The following is a 13,320-nucleotide window of genomic DNA, read 5'->3' on the forward strand; positions in this document are numbered from 1 at the left end:
AGTTACTTAGAATCATTTTTGTGTCCATGCATTATGCATAGACACATGTAGGGCCAAGTAACATCCATTAGTACATAAATGGAATAAATAGAGCAGAGACAGCTATTACTCACGTCAAGCAAGTCAAAAACTGAGGCTACTACCATGTGTCTGGTTCATCCCAACCACCTGATGAGTTATGTCCACCATGCACACTGGTCTATCAGCTTGCAAGCACGCCTACCTGAAACAAAACCAAGTACCGAAATAAACATCCGCATTGAGAGACCAATCGTAATTGTTTCTATGGAGACACTCTACACCTCATTCATAAACTACTGGCCAACTAAACCGGCGTTCAGTGCAATAAAAGTATTTCTTACTTTACGTCCTCCACACAAGGGAAAAGTTACACACATAAATTCAACACACGCTCAAATAACATCAAATTAACTTGCAAGCCCTCGTAATATTTGACAGAACGCATCCTACAATGATTCTGACCCAAGGAAACAAACGAGGCAGAACGGCAACGTCAGGAAAACAGTGAGAAATCTCCTGGCATCTATCGACAATAGGTCTGAAGTAGATGTCCGACCGAGCACACTCCATTGCACTGCCGTTTGAAATGCTGCTTGAAATACCACTCCATAGATTTTAAACTCATCAGCAGCAAAGGTGGTGCTGAAAAGTATTTCCGTGACTGATATTAGTGACATCTTCGGTCCCAATATTCCGAAGTACAGTGGTAGACAAATGAATGGCGAATAGCGGTCTACTGCAAAGACTTCTTCTCTGTTAAACATTTTCGCGGAATTAATTAACAGAAAATAAAGACGCCTCGCGGGCTCCGTCGCTGGTTTAACCTACCAATGTCACCTATAAGAAAACAATAATCAGACGTTTCCAAACCTAACCGTACACGAGTACATATTGAAACTACCATCATCCAACTCTAAACATCGTTTCTGTGTAAACAAGAGACGTAATGGTTCATTTATATGGATGGCAGATTGTAACAATTGGAACAAACTTGGGACGGTCGGTAATGCAGAGGCGAAAGTATCGTTTTGAAGAAAGACCGATTTATATGCGTAACACTTAAGCCCCGAACACGAACAAATCATCATGGTAAATGTTATCGTTAGACGTCAGTCGTGCTTCAGAACAATACGTCCGCCTCTGCATTACCAACCGTCCTAAGTTTGTTCCATATGTTATAATATGTGATCCACATAAATCAACTGGTATGTCTCTGGTCTACACAGAAACGATGTTTAGAGTCGGATAATGCCTAGTTTCTATACGCACTCGTGTACGATTAGATTTGACAAAGTTATTCGTTCATTGCAAATCTAATTTTTGGCGTTTTCAGAGGGTAAAATCAGGAATCAGAAGTAACTCTGCTATCCTGCTGATAGATGGCACTAGTGCATGTTTTCCCCTTTCGTTAGTAGTTACAATATCGGATTATTATTGTAGTAATTTGGAATTCACTGTCGCTTTTGAAAGAAATGAATATCCTGTTGAAAATGTTATTGTTTTAATATTTATTGATATTATATGAACGAGTTTTTAGTTTTGCGAATATTTTGTATGTGTACATTTTTTGTTGTTATGATACTTAAAGAGGTGTGGTTGGTATCCTCTAATATTACTTCTGGTGTCCTTTCAGGTTAGGATTAAACATTGACTGTGGTTGAGGTTATGTGGTAACTGAAGTTATACGTTTGGTGGGGTAATGGTGTTCTTTCTGTATGAGGAACTACTGTACCAGAAATTGTAACTTTAAAATAATTACAATGTCCTAGCCTTATGTACATGCTTCTGAAGAAAAATGGTTCAGATCAGATGGAAACTGACAACTATCCCAATTACTGTTCGGTAAGCTAATTACCCACACTCTTTACTCAGGAAATGCCACAGGACATCTCCAAGGGCATGATGGACGATAGAAGGTTTTGAATACTGTGTGAACATAATTTGTTTTGTTAATGACAACCAGGTTACCACGTACAAACTTGTGATTCACAAACTGTTTGCTTTAGTGGTTCTAATTTTGGTTGTCTGTTTTCTTTGGCTCTGTAACTTGTGAGGAATTCACCCTCGTTGATGCGAAAAATGTTTGTCTAAAGCATCCTGAAATGTGCATCACTGTCATATATTAATAAATATTGCCATTAAATTGTTAAACATTGAAAGAAGGGAAACTGTGAATGGCTATGCATGATATCCTGTTGTACATACAGGACTTATGTTTCAAAAGGTTGCCTGCTTATAGTGTGATGCACTCTCCAAAGCCATGTAGACAGATTATCGTAACTATGAAATGACCCAGAGTCCTCCAAAGTTGAAATACGGCCATATACAGTTTAGCTTAGTTGAAGGTACCTGTACAGAAGACAGGAAGCTGATACTAGTCCTCAGTCAAGTCTATTTAAATGCTGACTAACAATCATATTTAACTTTGTAGAAACTAATGTAAGACTGCAAACTTTTTTGTAACAATATAAATAAAAGTATATTACCACAAAGAAGGAGGTGGCTACTTGCAACAGTCAGTAAATATGTTTCCAGCCGAGCACATTGCTGATTTTACTACATGTTGCCACAGTTTGAGAAATGAGAAGGCTTGTGTCTGTCACAGTTTTTTTGCAGACTGTTAACAAAAAGAAATAGAATTACAACCAAATGTATAACTCATATTACATCAACAAAAAAGAAAGAAAAACAAACAGTTGAGTGTTGCTTTGTAAGTGGAACATAGACAGTCAGCATTGTTATGCAACATAATAATTATTATGCAGGTATTGTTCGGGAAGCCTGAGGGGAAGAAACAACTCGGGAGACCTAGATGTAGATGGGAGGATAATCTTAGGCGGGATCTGTCAGAGGTAGGAGTTGAAGGAGACTGGATTTTGTTGGCACAGGACAGAGTCTGGTGGAGGGCTTTGGTTAATTCGGTGATGAGCCTTCGGTTCTGTAAGCCATCTAGTTAGTTAGTTTTCACATATATTGAATTTACACAGTGGGTTTTTATTGATGACCACTGCTGTGTGATGCAGTTGCCCACCCACTTGTGAATGTTGTGTTGAGAAGTATTTTCTCCCGAGCATTATGGCCACATTACAGGTTGTACCTGGAAGTCTGATGTTCTTCACTATTTCAGGAAAACTGTAAGATGGCAGTGGAGAAAAGTAAAACTGTCAATGAATTCTCTTTTCTACAATCATTTTTTGGACCAAGGTTATGTGGCAGATGTGTGTATGGAACCAATGTTTTGGTTTGTAGACAACTTCACCAAATGTCTTGGCCCTGTAAGTGTAATTGACTAATTTTATGTTTTCTTATTACTCTTATATTTGAATATCATACTTTCTATTGTATTCATGGGTACTTCTTGCAAGAAGAAGGGACATATTATTGTTATCATATTACCTGTAATCCATCTTCGTTTGCTTTGAATAATGTAGGTCTTGGACTCACAAACAAATAAAAGCACAAAAAGGTGAGATTTGAGGTTATCATAGCAATGAGTATTAAGATGGCTGTCTTCTTTGATGTTGCACCATCAGCATCTACCAGACAAAACAAGACATGATAAAACATCCCAATCAACAGATTAAATAATTTTGATTAAATTTATGTGATTGTATAAATATGCAAACTGGATTTAATTGGCTCAAAATAGGATTCAGTAGATTTGGACTGGACTCAACTGGCTTAGAGAACAGTTCAGTGGTAGATTCTTGTGAACACATTCAAGGAATGTATTGGCCAGCTGAGTGACTGTCAGCTTTTGAAAAATAATTCCTTTAAGTACTAGTGGTGTCTTGTATCTTTTTTTAGTTCTTTGTTGCCTCTGTGTGTGGATTGACAGCTTCAGTTATAGTTATTGCATATTGGATTGGACTGCCCTACTGGTGGCACAAAAGTCCATGGATGACGGTAATATTGATGATCATTGGTCACTGGCTTCTAGTGAACATCTGTTTCCATTACTACATGGCTGCTAACACTCATCCTGGGAGCCCACCAGAGGTAATATATTATACAATAGAAAAGAACTGCTGTTAGCTAATTTCTTTTTTATTCCTCTTTTTGTGATGTTCTTTAGTACAGATTTCTTAGTATCAGTGCTCCTGGACATGTTATACATCTGATTTTATCTGGCAGTGACATGTATAAATTAAACAAATCTTTTTCAATATGAAATTTGTATGATCAGAGTCAACCTAACTTCAAAGCATTTTAGTGGTCTTACTGGTGCACAAAGTATTCCATGAACATAGATCTGTGCTATAACTCAGATGGCTAGTTGACAGCTTCTCACCGCAGAGGCCCAGGTTCACATCTAGTGGAAAAAGTGGCACTAGGACAAGTTTTTCTCCAAGTTCTTTGGTTTTTCCTTCAGTTTCATTCCACCACTGGTTGACAGTGGGCCCATTTGTGGACACAGTTCCATAGAGACAGGTAGTCTTCCCCTTTTTCAACAACAATAAAAATTCCATGAATACAATTACTATTAATGTTTATTATCCATATTAAATTATACATGTGCAAGATGTTTTGCAGGGAAACATTTATACAGTATGTACAGAACATAATATGTTGTAATGATGTTTAGTCAGTGTCATTCTTATAGATTCCATATTCATACAAAACACAGTTGGGTTCAGATCAGTTTCTCAATGAAGAAGATTTAAGAAGTGATCGCTGTTGGTGAATGCATTTATTATATTTTAGTGAGAGTACTTTATTCATATTCAGGTCCCATAATATGTATTCAATTTTAGCTCTTTGACTGTATTAACTGGACATCTAGGACTTGATTCCTAACAAGGGCATGAGGTTTCTCTTCTCCACCACATCTGCACTTTCTCTGAGGTTTACCAAGCCTCCTATCTCTGGACGATGGAGTTGCCACTCCCCTCCAACATAACTAACATTAAGAATGTATGGATCAGTATCTCCATTCCTACATACATCTTTATGGCATGATACTTAATTAAGCACAGGGATAGCTTTGTCTTTACCCATGAAATAATTGCTGTACTGGAACCAAGAAGCATTAATTTAAATTGAATGTTCAAAAAGGGTACAAACTTCACAACTGCTTGTTGTATCACATTTAATTTGTAAGCTGGTTCCAGCTTATGTAGTAACATCTTACTAGTGTCATAGGTTTCTTTAAAGCTGTTGAGGCTGAAAAATTAACAGCAGAAAAACATAATATAGTACATACACTTAGAAATAATAACATCCTTTTTTTCTGTTATTTTATTCATGTCCACACAGAATCTTGTGGTATGCGCATGACAATTTTCTAGCTGTTCCATTTGTTTGGGCAGTTCACTAATTTGTGTGTGTGTAATATATTGTGCATTTTGTGGGGTAAGAACATACATACCAATGAATCAAAAACAAACAAGAAGAAAATGTTATATAAATTTTTCACCAGTATGGTTATTTGTTTCAGGGTGCACTCATTCTTGAAGCAGCCAGCATATGTAGAAAGTGCATTGCACCAAAGCCCCCAAGAACACACCATTGTTCTGTCTGCAACAAATGCATTCTCAAGATGGACCACCACTGCCGTATCCTTATTTGTTTATTCTTGGTTAATGCCTAATTTTCTTAAGTTATATAGTATTGGATAATAAGTGATTAGTAAATAATGAGCTGGAAAGTATGTGGAAGGAAGCAATTAGGCTTTATTCAAGGCACTGTCTTAACATTTGCTTGAAGGGATTAAGGAAAACTGAAAACCTCATTTAGAAAAGCTGATTTCTAAGATTTAAACATTAGACTTCCCATTTAACTGCAATGTTTGGTTCATATTGCATATTGTGTTCACACATATGCTATTATGCTTGCACTGATAAGGACCACACCAGACATTTTCAAACTTGCATAGGGATATACCAGGTTGTCTACATAATTCTAGTCTGGTATTATATGTATTGCTTTTTTTCCTTTATAAGCAATAAATAAAATGAAAGCAGTAATACTTGATTTTTTTAACAGGGTCTGGCAATTTTATTTGCCGCTGCCATGCCCAAATATTTTAACTTTACTGCATTTGTAGAGGACTTACTACCTATCTTTTTTGTATGATTTTGTTCTGCATTCTGGTAACAACACATGAATATGTACCTATACTTAGGCTTCTCTGTGTTTATTTCTAAACCAACCTCCTCACTAGCATATAATGGAATTTCTTCATTCTTCTTTATGTTATTCATGTTTCTTCCCAATAGTCATATGCATAGACTAGTTGTTGATATATTTTATCCGAATCCAGTTCCTGTTGGTTGTATTGGCCCTTCCTAATGGCATATTCTGAAGTGAAGTTAAAAGACAATAGTATCTGTTTGTGTTAGACCATTCTGAATATATGAAAACTATAAATAATAAGTGCTTTTCCTTCATATTTTTCCAGGATATTCCTTACCATATTTTATTCAGCTTGGCTAAATAATTGCATTGGCCACTTTAATCATCGTTACTTCTTTATGTATATGGCATACATGTGTTTGGGTGTGCTGTTCCTGATCATCTTCGGCTTCCAACTTGCTTACGATGAAGTGTGGATTGGCATGGAGGAGATTGATGAAGATGATGAATCATTTATTGAAGGCCATCCAGTTCGTTTTAATAATTCTATTCTTATTCCTGTGGTAAGTCAAAACAATTAAAATATTGATGTCAGATCATGCAGCTAAATGCTGGTGAGACCTTTACATGATTTTAATGAGTATGTATGATTCGTTTCCTATAAGAACCCAAACTTGTAAATGTCTGTTGCATTGAGAACAAGGGGAAATGGATGCAAATGTCCACAATGTCTTTTTCTAATTTTCCTGCACCCACAATGATAAATTATTATATTTGTATGTATTATCATATTTCCATATGGTCATGGTCTGCTGGGAATATCACATATTACATATTTTACTATTTTATAGATTTATGGCATGTAAAAGAACCCTGCAAGCATGAAAGAGATGCTTGTCAGCAAAATTCAGCAGCCATGTTTCTTACCCACGTCTCTTGATTCTCTACTAGATGGCTCTAGCAGAAAAATCAGGATTGAGTAGAAATTGTGCAGAGGTAGTGGGCTTGTCACTCACTACTCAAATGCACTACACAGGACGAATGACAAGTTGCCTTGAGCAAATGTCTCGGAAGGGGTCAGTAGGCCCAATCCTTGTAGTAATTGATGATGATGACATATTTTATTACTGCGTGTAATTGAATTTATGTCAGCATAAAACATTTCCCCCCTCCATTGTGAGAAATATCTATGCAAATGGATCTAGACTTTCCCTTCAGGCTTTCCAACCAAAATTTTGTAAATATTTCTTATCTCTGCTGTGTTTTCCACATGACCCACCCACCCCATCATCCTTTATTTGATCATTTGGAATAATATTTGTTGAAGAGTACATAGTATGGAGCTGCTCATTTTGCAGTAAGTCCAAATATTCTTCTAAGTACCGTGTTATCAAACACTCTTAAATCTGTGTTGTTCTCTCAATTTGAGATATTGTGTTTCACACCTATACAAAACAACAGTTTTATGTATTTCAGTCTTTACATTTTTAAATAGCATCATTTATTATAAATGCTACTTAATATTTTATTATCTGCTGTCAACTTAGGGTGATATCTATCAGTCATACTAACTGGTGTTTCTCCCAGACAGAATTGATGGCTAATCTCAGCAGTAACATGTCATTACTTGAAACAACAGAGCCGCACAAGGGACGCTCATTGCGACAGAGTTGTCTTATATATATGGCTTTCATAAATACAGGTGAGAATTTTGCACACACTTTGGAAACTGACTTGAATAACACATACACAGACTTGTAAACTGATGGAAGAGAACAGTTCATTTTATTTTGTTATAGCCTCTTGTTCCATAATTATATATATTTTTTGAACAGTAATTTCATGGGATGGAACAAGTTTGTACATTTAAAGAAAGAGTACCTTTGATAAGACTGCCTAATGTGAAATGGGTAAGACAGTTTATTCCCATGTCCAATTTGTACCACCTAGGATCATGGTATACACTAAAATTATGAGTCAAGTGTGTGGAGGAATTATTGTTGTACAGTCATGTACAGAAATTATACTTCTCTTTCAACCCCTTTATTTGTCCATTTTGTGAATATATGCATAATTCTGACAACTAAATCTTTTGTAACAGTACCCAAAGTTTACTGCTGCCTGTCTTCAAAACCCATTTTTATAATACAGCGTGACAATCAAATTGGGATTTATGATAGCATTTGACACCCCTGTATATACCGGGTCTACAATTTATGACTTTCGGGGCGTGCTTGCATTGCGTGGTCTGCCGGCAATCTGTTGACGTGGGCGGGACTTGTACGCGTGAGTCACGGGCAAATCAGTTTCAGCGCCGCTAGTGACAGCGAGCTGCGAGTGTTTCTCATCACTGATACATGTTATTGCATTGATTGTTCTTGTCTTAAATCACAAAAGCTGTTCAAAGTGACTTCCTTGTGCTTGCAGGCAAGCTTCACATCTCGTTGACATGTTTCGAAATACTCGATGAAGCTCTTCTTGGGATATTTCCGAAATCAATTGTTGAATATTTTCTTTGAGTCCTTCTGCAGTGTGCAGATTGTTTACATAAACTTTGTTCTTCAGCATGCCCCACAGGTAAAAATCGCACGGGTTCAAGTCTGGGGAACGCGGAGGCCACTGATTGATAACTTGTTCACCAAACACTTCTCTTAATGCTAACATCGAACGATCAGCTGTGTGAACTGTAGCATTGCCTTGCATGAAGAAACCGTAAGTCTTTTCTTCATCGGCCATTTCTTAGAAAAAGGGTCTAACTATTAAATTTACACAACGTTCACAATTTATCCACACACTGCAGAAGCACTTAAAGAAAATATTCGACAATTTCCCAAGAAGAGCTTCGTCGAGTATTTCAAAACATGTTAACGAGATGTGAAGCTTGCTTGCAAGCACAAGGAAGTCACTTTGAACATCTTTTGTGATTTAAGGTAAGAACAATTAATGTAATAACATGTATTAGTGACGAGAAATATTCGTAGTTCGCTGTTACTAGCAGCACTGAAACTGACTCGCCCGTGACTCACGCGTACAAGTCCCACCCACGTCAACAGATCGCCGGCCGACCACGCAATGCAAGCACGCCCCGAAAGTCATTAATTGTAGACCCGGTACTACTGTTTAAGAGAATTAGTGTCTGTTTTCAATTATATAAATAACATATACACATTTTTCATATTGAGAATAGTAGTTCTGTTTTAAAATATTTATGTGTGATATACTTTATTTGATGTCTGATCTGACGTAAATCTTGCGAAGGGATAAATAAAATCTGCTATCACAGTGACAGGTGCAGGTTTAAGTATATTATTTCATACTTATGGTATGTTTTAAGGCATATATCATAAGGAAGTAAATATATGTTGCATGAGTTCTATGTGTGTGCATAATAGGATGAAATTTATGAGAAACACTCATTATTAAAATGTTAGGCTGTAATCATTCGTTTGGTCTACGTGTAAAATTAGAAATACAGCATTTAATTTTATATATGGTACTTCAGTAAGTATTTGCTAGATTCAGTTCTTTATTTAACAGAGAATGTGATTAGATAAATATTTGCCATTATATATATTTTGTTCTGGGTCCGTCTAATGACACACAAAGCATCACAGTGTGTTAGTACGGAACCTAACTGAAATATGCAATTCCATAAAAATATACAACACGATGTTATCAATGACAGGGCAGAATTTAGCATTTTCTTTAATATTTTGAAACTTCTGGATTCAAATCTTGGCCCAATAAGCAGTTATGAGGCATGCTGAAATGCTGATCGAAAAAGAGTAAGTAATCTCTGTAGTCTAATTTGTATTGTGATCCTAACTTCATTGTATAATATTCTTATAGTGAGATTTTTCTTCTTTTAGGAGTGTTAATTGCATTAGGTGCCCTAACACTGTGGCATGCAAGATTAATCAGTAGAGGAGAAACAAGCATCGAAGCAAACATTAATAAAGCTGAAACAAAACGATTGGCAGAAACAAATAAGGTATTGTAAAACACTGTATTCATACTCATTGAGCAGTTTTTTGTCCTTTTCTTGTTCCTTTCTCTTTCTTAGGTCTACATATTTTCTTCAACTTCCTGTTTGCAAACATCTTCAGTCTGTGTTCTTCCAGGAGACCAAGTTTTGTACCCATGCAGAATAACCACCTGTAGTTTATCACCATTGATCTCACCTCTGCTTTCTGTCTCCGCCTCCTCTTTTACATATTCACATACTGTTGCAGTATAATATTTTTATTTGCTTTCATATTGATTTTTTTGACAAAATTGACAACCAAACTGCTAGTGGAGTCATCTAAACATCTTGTCTCTGAGTTGTAGTTTAGTAGGTAAGCTACATTTATAAATGGTTTCAGGTCTACACAAACCCTTTTGATTTTGGATGGAGAAAAAACTGGCGATTATTTCTTGGAATGGTGAGAGGAAGAACATGGAGGCATGTTTTATTGCCATCGCCACACAAGCCAATAGGGGAAGGCCTTACATGGCACACAGTGCACTCAGATACAGAGGACAACTCTGAGGAGGAGGAGGACAGTAATAGAGGAGAGTACTTGAAGGACCCTTTTTATACATTCTGAGTTATCCATTCTGTATTTGTTATGAAGTGTATGTCAGTTCTTATTGGTAAATACCAGGACTTGATAGACAAGATCAGTATCCTACAGATAAGTGAATTTTACACTTGTACATTATCAATAGTCATACCTGGGAATGACCTGAATTTCTGCCTTTAATGTAATGGTAGAACATGAGTCTTGGGTCTTTTGGATTCTAGGTAACTCAAGGCAGTGTTGAAAGTTTATAAACAGAAATACTTGATTTATCACTTCGTCTAAATTCACTGAATAATTTGTTATTGTTTATTATGTAATACTGAAAGTCTGGGAGGATGTTTCTAAGTCTAAATCAGTTATTTGTAGGACATGTGTTTATATCATTGCCAGTCATGTTGTGCACTGTTCGATTACAATAATTATCAGAAAATTATTATATGATAATTATACTGAACTGTTCTTGGTTAATAAAACTAATATTGCCAGTAAAAAAAACGTTGGTTTACATGCCACGTCGCGTGGCGTACGTTACGTATCGTATACGATAAACCATAATGCATACATACATTATAATAAAACATACTTTATAGACCATTCGATGTTTAGTACATGGTTTTAATGCTGTAAAATGGCAGCTAACATACGATACGTAGCATAAAAGCTCAGGAATGTAAGATACACATAACGAACAACGTCTTGGAATAGAACTCGTTCGTAAACCGAGAGTTGCCTTTATATATATTTTATTATGAGTCCGTCTAATGACACAAAGCATCGCAGTGTGTTAGAGTTACAGCCGTGTTTTAGTACCGTGTAACATCTTGTACGTTACGTTCATTCTGAAATGGCTGTAATTGTCAAACCCATTTTTTATTAAAATTTAAGCCCACCCTCGGCTTCACCCGAAGACGAGTAAATGGCAGACATCAGTCCAGCTTCTTGTAACGACTATGCTACCGCTATCGACCATAATAGTTAGCATATTTGCTCCATAGATGGCAGAGAGTAGGTATATAAAACGTTCTTAACTGTTGTAAACATTTATGTTGGTGCTGCTCTCTAAGGGTAGAAATTGAAATTCACCACTAGAGAAACAAAAGTTTCGACAACAGCGATCGTCGAAGGCGGGTTGGTGTAGCAGATGCAAGCAGTGTGTGTGTGAGAGTACAGGATCGTTCCCCCTCCCCCCGATTATCAAAACTACTACGCGCAGAAACAAGCTCTAATGGGGGATTTCAAGTTTAGTGTCAATTCTAGCGTTGGATCCGTTTCTTCAGTGGAATTTCCAGCAAGTTCAACTACTAGCTCGTCTTTGTTTTTTAACACTCCTACATCTGTTCCGGATAACCTATCGTCACATCAACATACAGCAATGCAAGATGAACTTCTGATTGAGAAATCAGCTGTAAAATCACAACAGCTGTCTCCGAATTCCGACGTGAATGGGGAGCAAACAGTGAAAGCCAAAGAAGATGACAGTTCGTCAGGAAACATTGGAAGTGGAGTACAAACTGATAAGCCGAATGAACAGGGGCAGATTGGTCCAGCAGTTACAACTCCCCTCCAATTAGGGACTGGATTTAATGTATCAGAGCCTAGTCTTAATGTGATTAATTCTAGTAATACTTCCACAGCTAGCCTGTGGTCGTCAGGACCCATGGAAGAAGGTCTTTTGCACAGTTTAAATGTACCTGCTGTAAATGGAACTCTAGCTTTTCAAAATTTTCCTCCAACTAATCCAAATCCTCTATATAATACTAGTTTAGGCCCCCAAATTGCTGGATTACCCCAATCCCAAGGGCAACCACCTCAACGACGAGCAATTACAGCTACTCACAATTTTCCACACAACCTGTCTCGCCACATTCAGCAGCAGAATCCCCAGAACATGTTCATGCCTAATAAGGGGTACACATCATGGTCTAGTACTCAGCAGAATACATGGTCACCAGGTCCACAGAATCAAGCCAATATGCAAGGTTTGTCTCCATGGAACAGAGGCAGATCTGTGCCAAACCTGAACCCACTTCAAACAATGGGAAACATGGGAAGTCTAGGTAATCGGAAACCAAGTCCAACATTTAATCATCAGCACTCTGCAATGGTCATTTCGCCAATCAAGTTCCGTCGTAGTACCTCATATCCAGGAAAAGGACTCTTTCCCCAGCCACCAACATTCGAAATCACCAACATGGATGAAAACCGAGAAGTGTTGCTCCCATACCCGGTATGTTTGCTCCATCATAGCTGTGTTGTAGAAAAGCTGCTTAGTAGAATTATGGTGCAATCTATATATTGGCAGTGTTTTGGCAGGGGTGAAACAGTTGCAATTTTAACCTGTGTTTAGAGAATGAATTTTGGCCCAGGAGTGAAGTAAACAAATGAGCAAACCATTATTTCTTCTGCACAGTTTGAATCCTTGCACCAAAACACTTTTAATATGTGGTGTGTTTTCTTAGAGCTTGCTTTTTGTTGCTTATATTGTTCAAAAGTAACATGTGTATGGTTTTACTTTTGAAATTGGATATTATTTGTTTTTAAGTGTGATGGCACATAGAAATTAGACTTTAGCACATATAACTTTATGATTGGCATGTTTGTAAGGAAGGTGGAGTGCTTGTGATGTTTACTGTTTTTGTATGTATGTATTGTGATGTAT

At 37.0% G+C, this 13,320-nt stretch overlaps 3 protein-coding genes across 8 annotated transcripts in view; 2 read left to right on the forward strand and 1 right to left on the reverse strand.

The window, feature by feature from the left end:
* The window catches only part of LOC110834635 (uncharacterized), a 42,369-nt gene extending 41,851 nt beyond the window's left edge, over positions 1 to 518 (reverse strand). The window contains exons 1-2 of the mRNA XM_087347219.1: positions 363 to 518; positions 114 to 223 (exon numbers count right to left, since the gene is read on the reverse strand). The gene's annotated coding sequence lies outside the window, so the exon portion shown is untranslated. The remainder of the gene's footprint in view (positions 1 to 113; positions 224 to 362) is intronic.
* A 912-nt stretch (positions 519 to 1,430) lies between these two features.
* On the forward strand, positions 1,431 to 11,156 carry LOC110834406 (palmitoyltransferase ZDHHC16B). Of its 5 annotated transcripts, XM_022073641.2 has the most exons (9): positions 1,431 to 1,573; positions 1,655 to 1,863; positions 3,149 to 3,296; positions 3,829 to 4,020; positions 5,459 to 5,576; positions 6,448 to 6,659; positions 7,684 to 7,798; positions 9,966 to 10,087; positions 10,461 to 11,156. In XM_022073641.2, exons 2-9 carry the CDS (start codon positions 1,817 to 1,819, stop codon positions 10,683 to 10,685), a joined length of 1,179 nt encoding a protein of 392 aa, XP_021929333.1. In that variant the 5' UTR covers positions 1,431 to 1,573; positions 1,655 to 1,816; the 3' UTR covers positions 10,686 to 11,156. The 5 variants fall into 5 exon arrangements, with proteins under 5 accessions (XP_021929333.1, XP_021929496.1, XP_021929251.1 ...); XM_022073804.2 differs by lacking the exon at positions 1,655 to 1,863 and having other exon boundaries at positions 1,448 to 1,573; XM_022073559.2 differs by lacking the exon at positions 1,655 to 1,863 and having other exon boundaries at positions 1,450 to 1,616.
* A 588-nt stretch (positions 11,157 to 11,744) lies between these two features.
* orb2 (cytoplasmic polyadenylation element-binding protein orb2) overlaps positions 11,745 to 13,320 on the forward strand; it is a 256,883-nt gene continuing 255,307 nt past the window's right edge. The window contains exon 1 of one of the 2 annotated variants that reach the window (XM_022069926.2): positions 11,745 to 12,888. In XM_022069926.2, coding sequence (XP_021925618.2) covers positions 11,887 to 12,888 — 1,002 coding nt within the window. In that variant the 5' untranslated portion in view covers positions 11,745 to 11,886. The remainder of the gene's footprint in view (positions 12,889 to 13,320) is intronic. The other variant, XM_022069834.2, reaches the window with a different exon arrangement.

Source organism: Zootermopsis nevadensis, unplaced genomic scaffold, assembly GCF_977971745.1.
Source record: "Zootermopsis nevadensis isolate Lab colony 2312 unplaced genomic scaffold, Znev_1.0 Znev_ptg000011l, whole genome shotgun sequence".
Classification (NCBI taxonomy): Eukaryota; Metazoa; Arthropoda; class Insecta; order Blattodea; family Termopsidae; genus Zootermopsis; species Zootermopsis nevadensis.

Bases quoted from the DNA above. Each gene is read 5' to 3' on its own strand.
- LOC110834406 (XM_022073559.2), top strand. From the start codon at position 1,543: ATGAACGAGTTTTTAGTTTTGCGAATATTTTGTATGTGTACATTTTTT. The intron at 3,297-3,828 runs GTAAGTGTAATT...ATCTTTTTTTAG, and splicing joins TCACCAAATGTCTTGGCCCT to TTCTTTGTTGCCTCTGTGTG. The intron at 4,021-5,458 runs GTAATATATTAT...TATTTGTTTCAG, and splicing joins ATCCTGGGAGCCCACCAGAG to GGTGCACTCATTCTTGAAGC.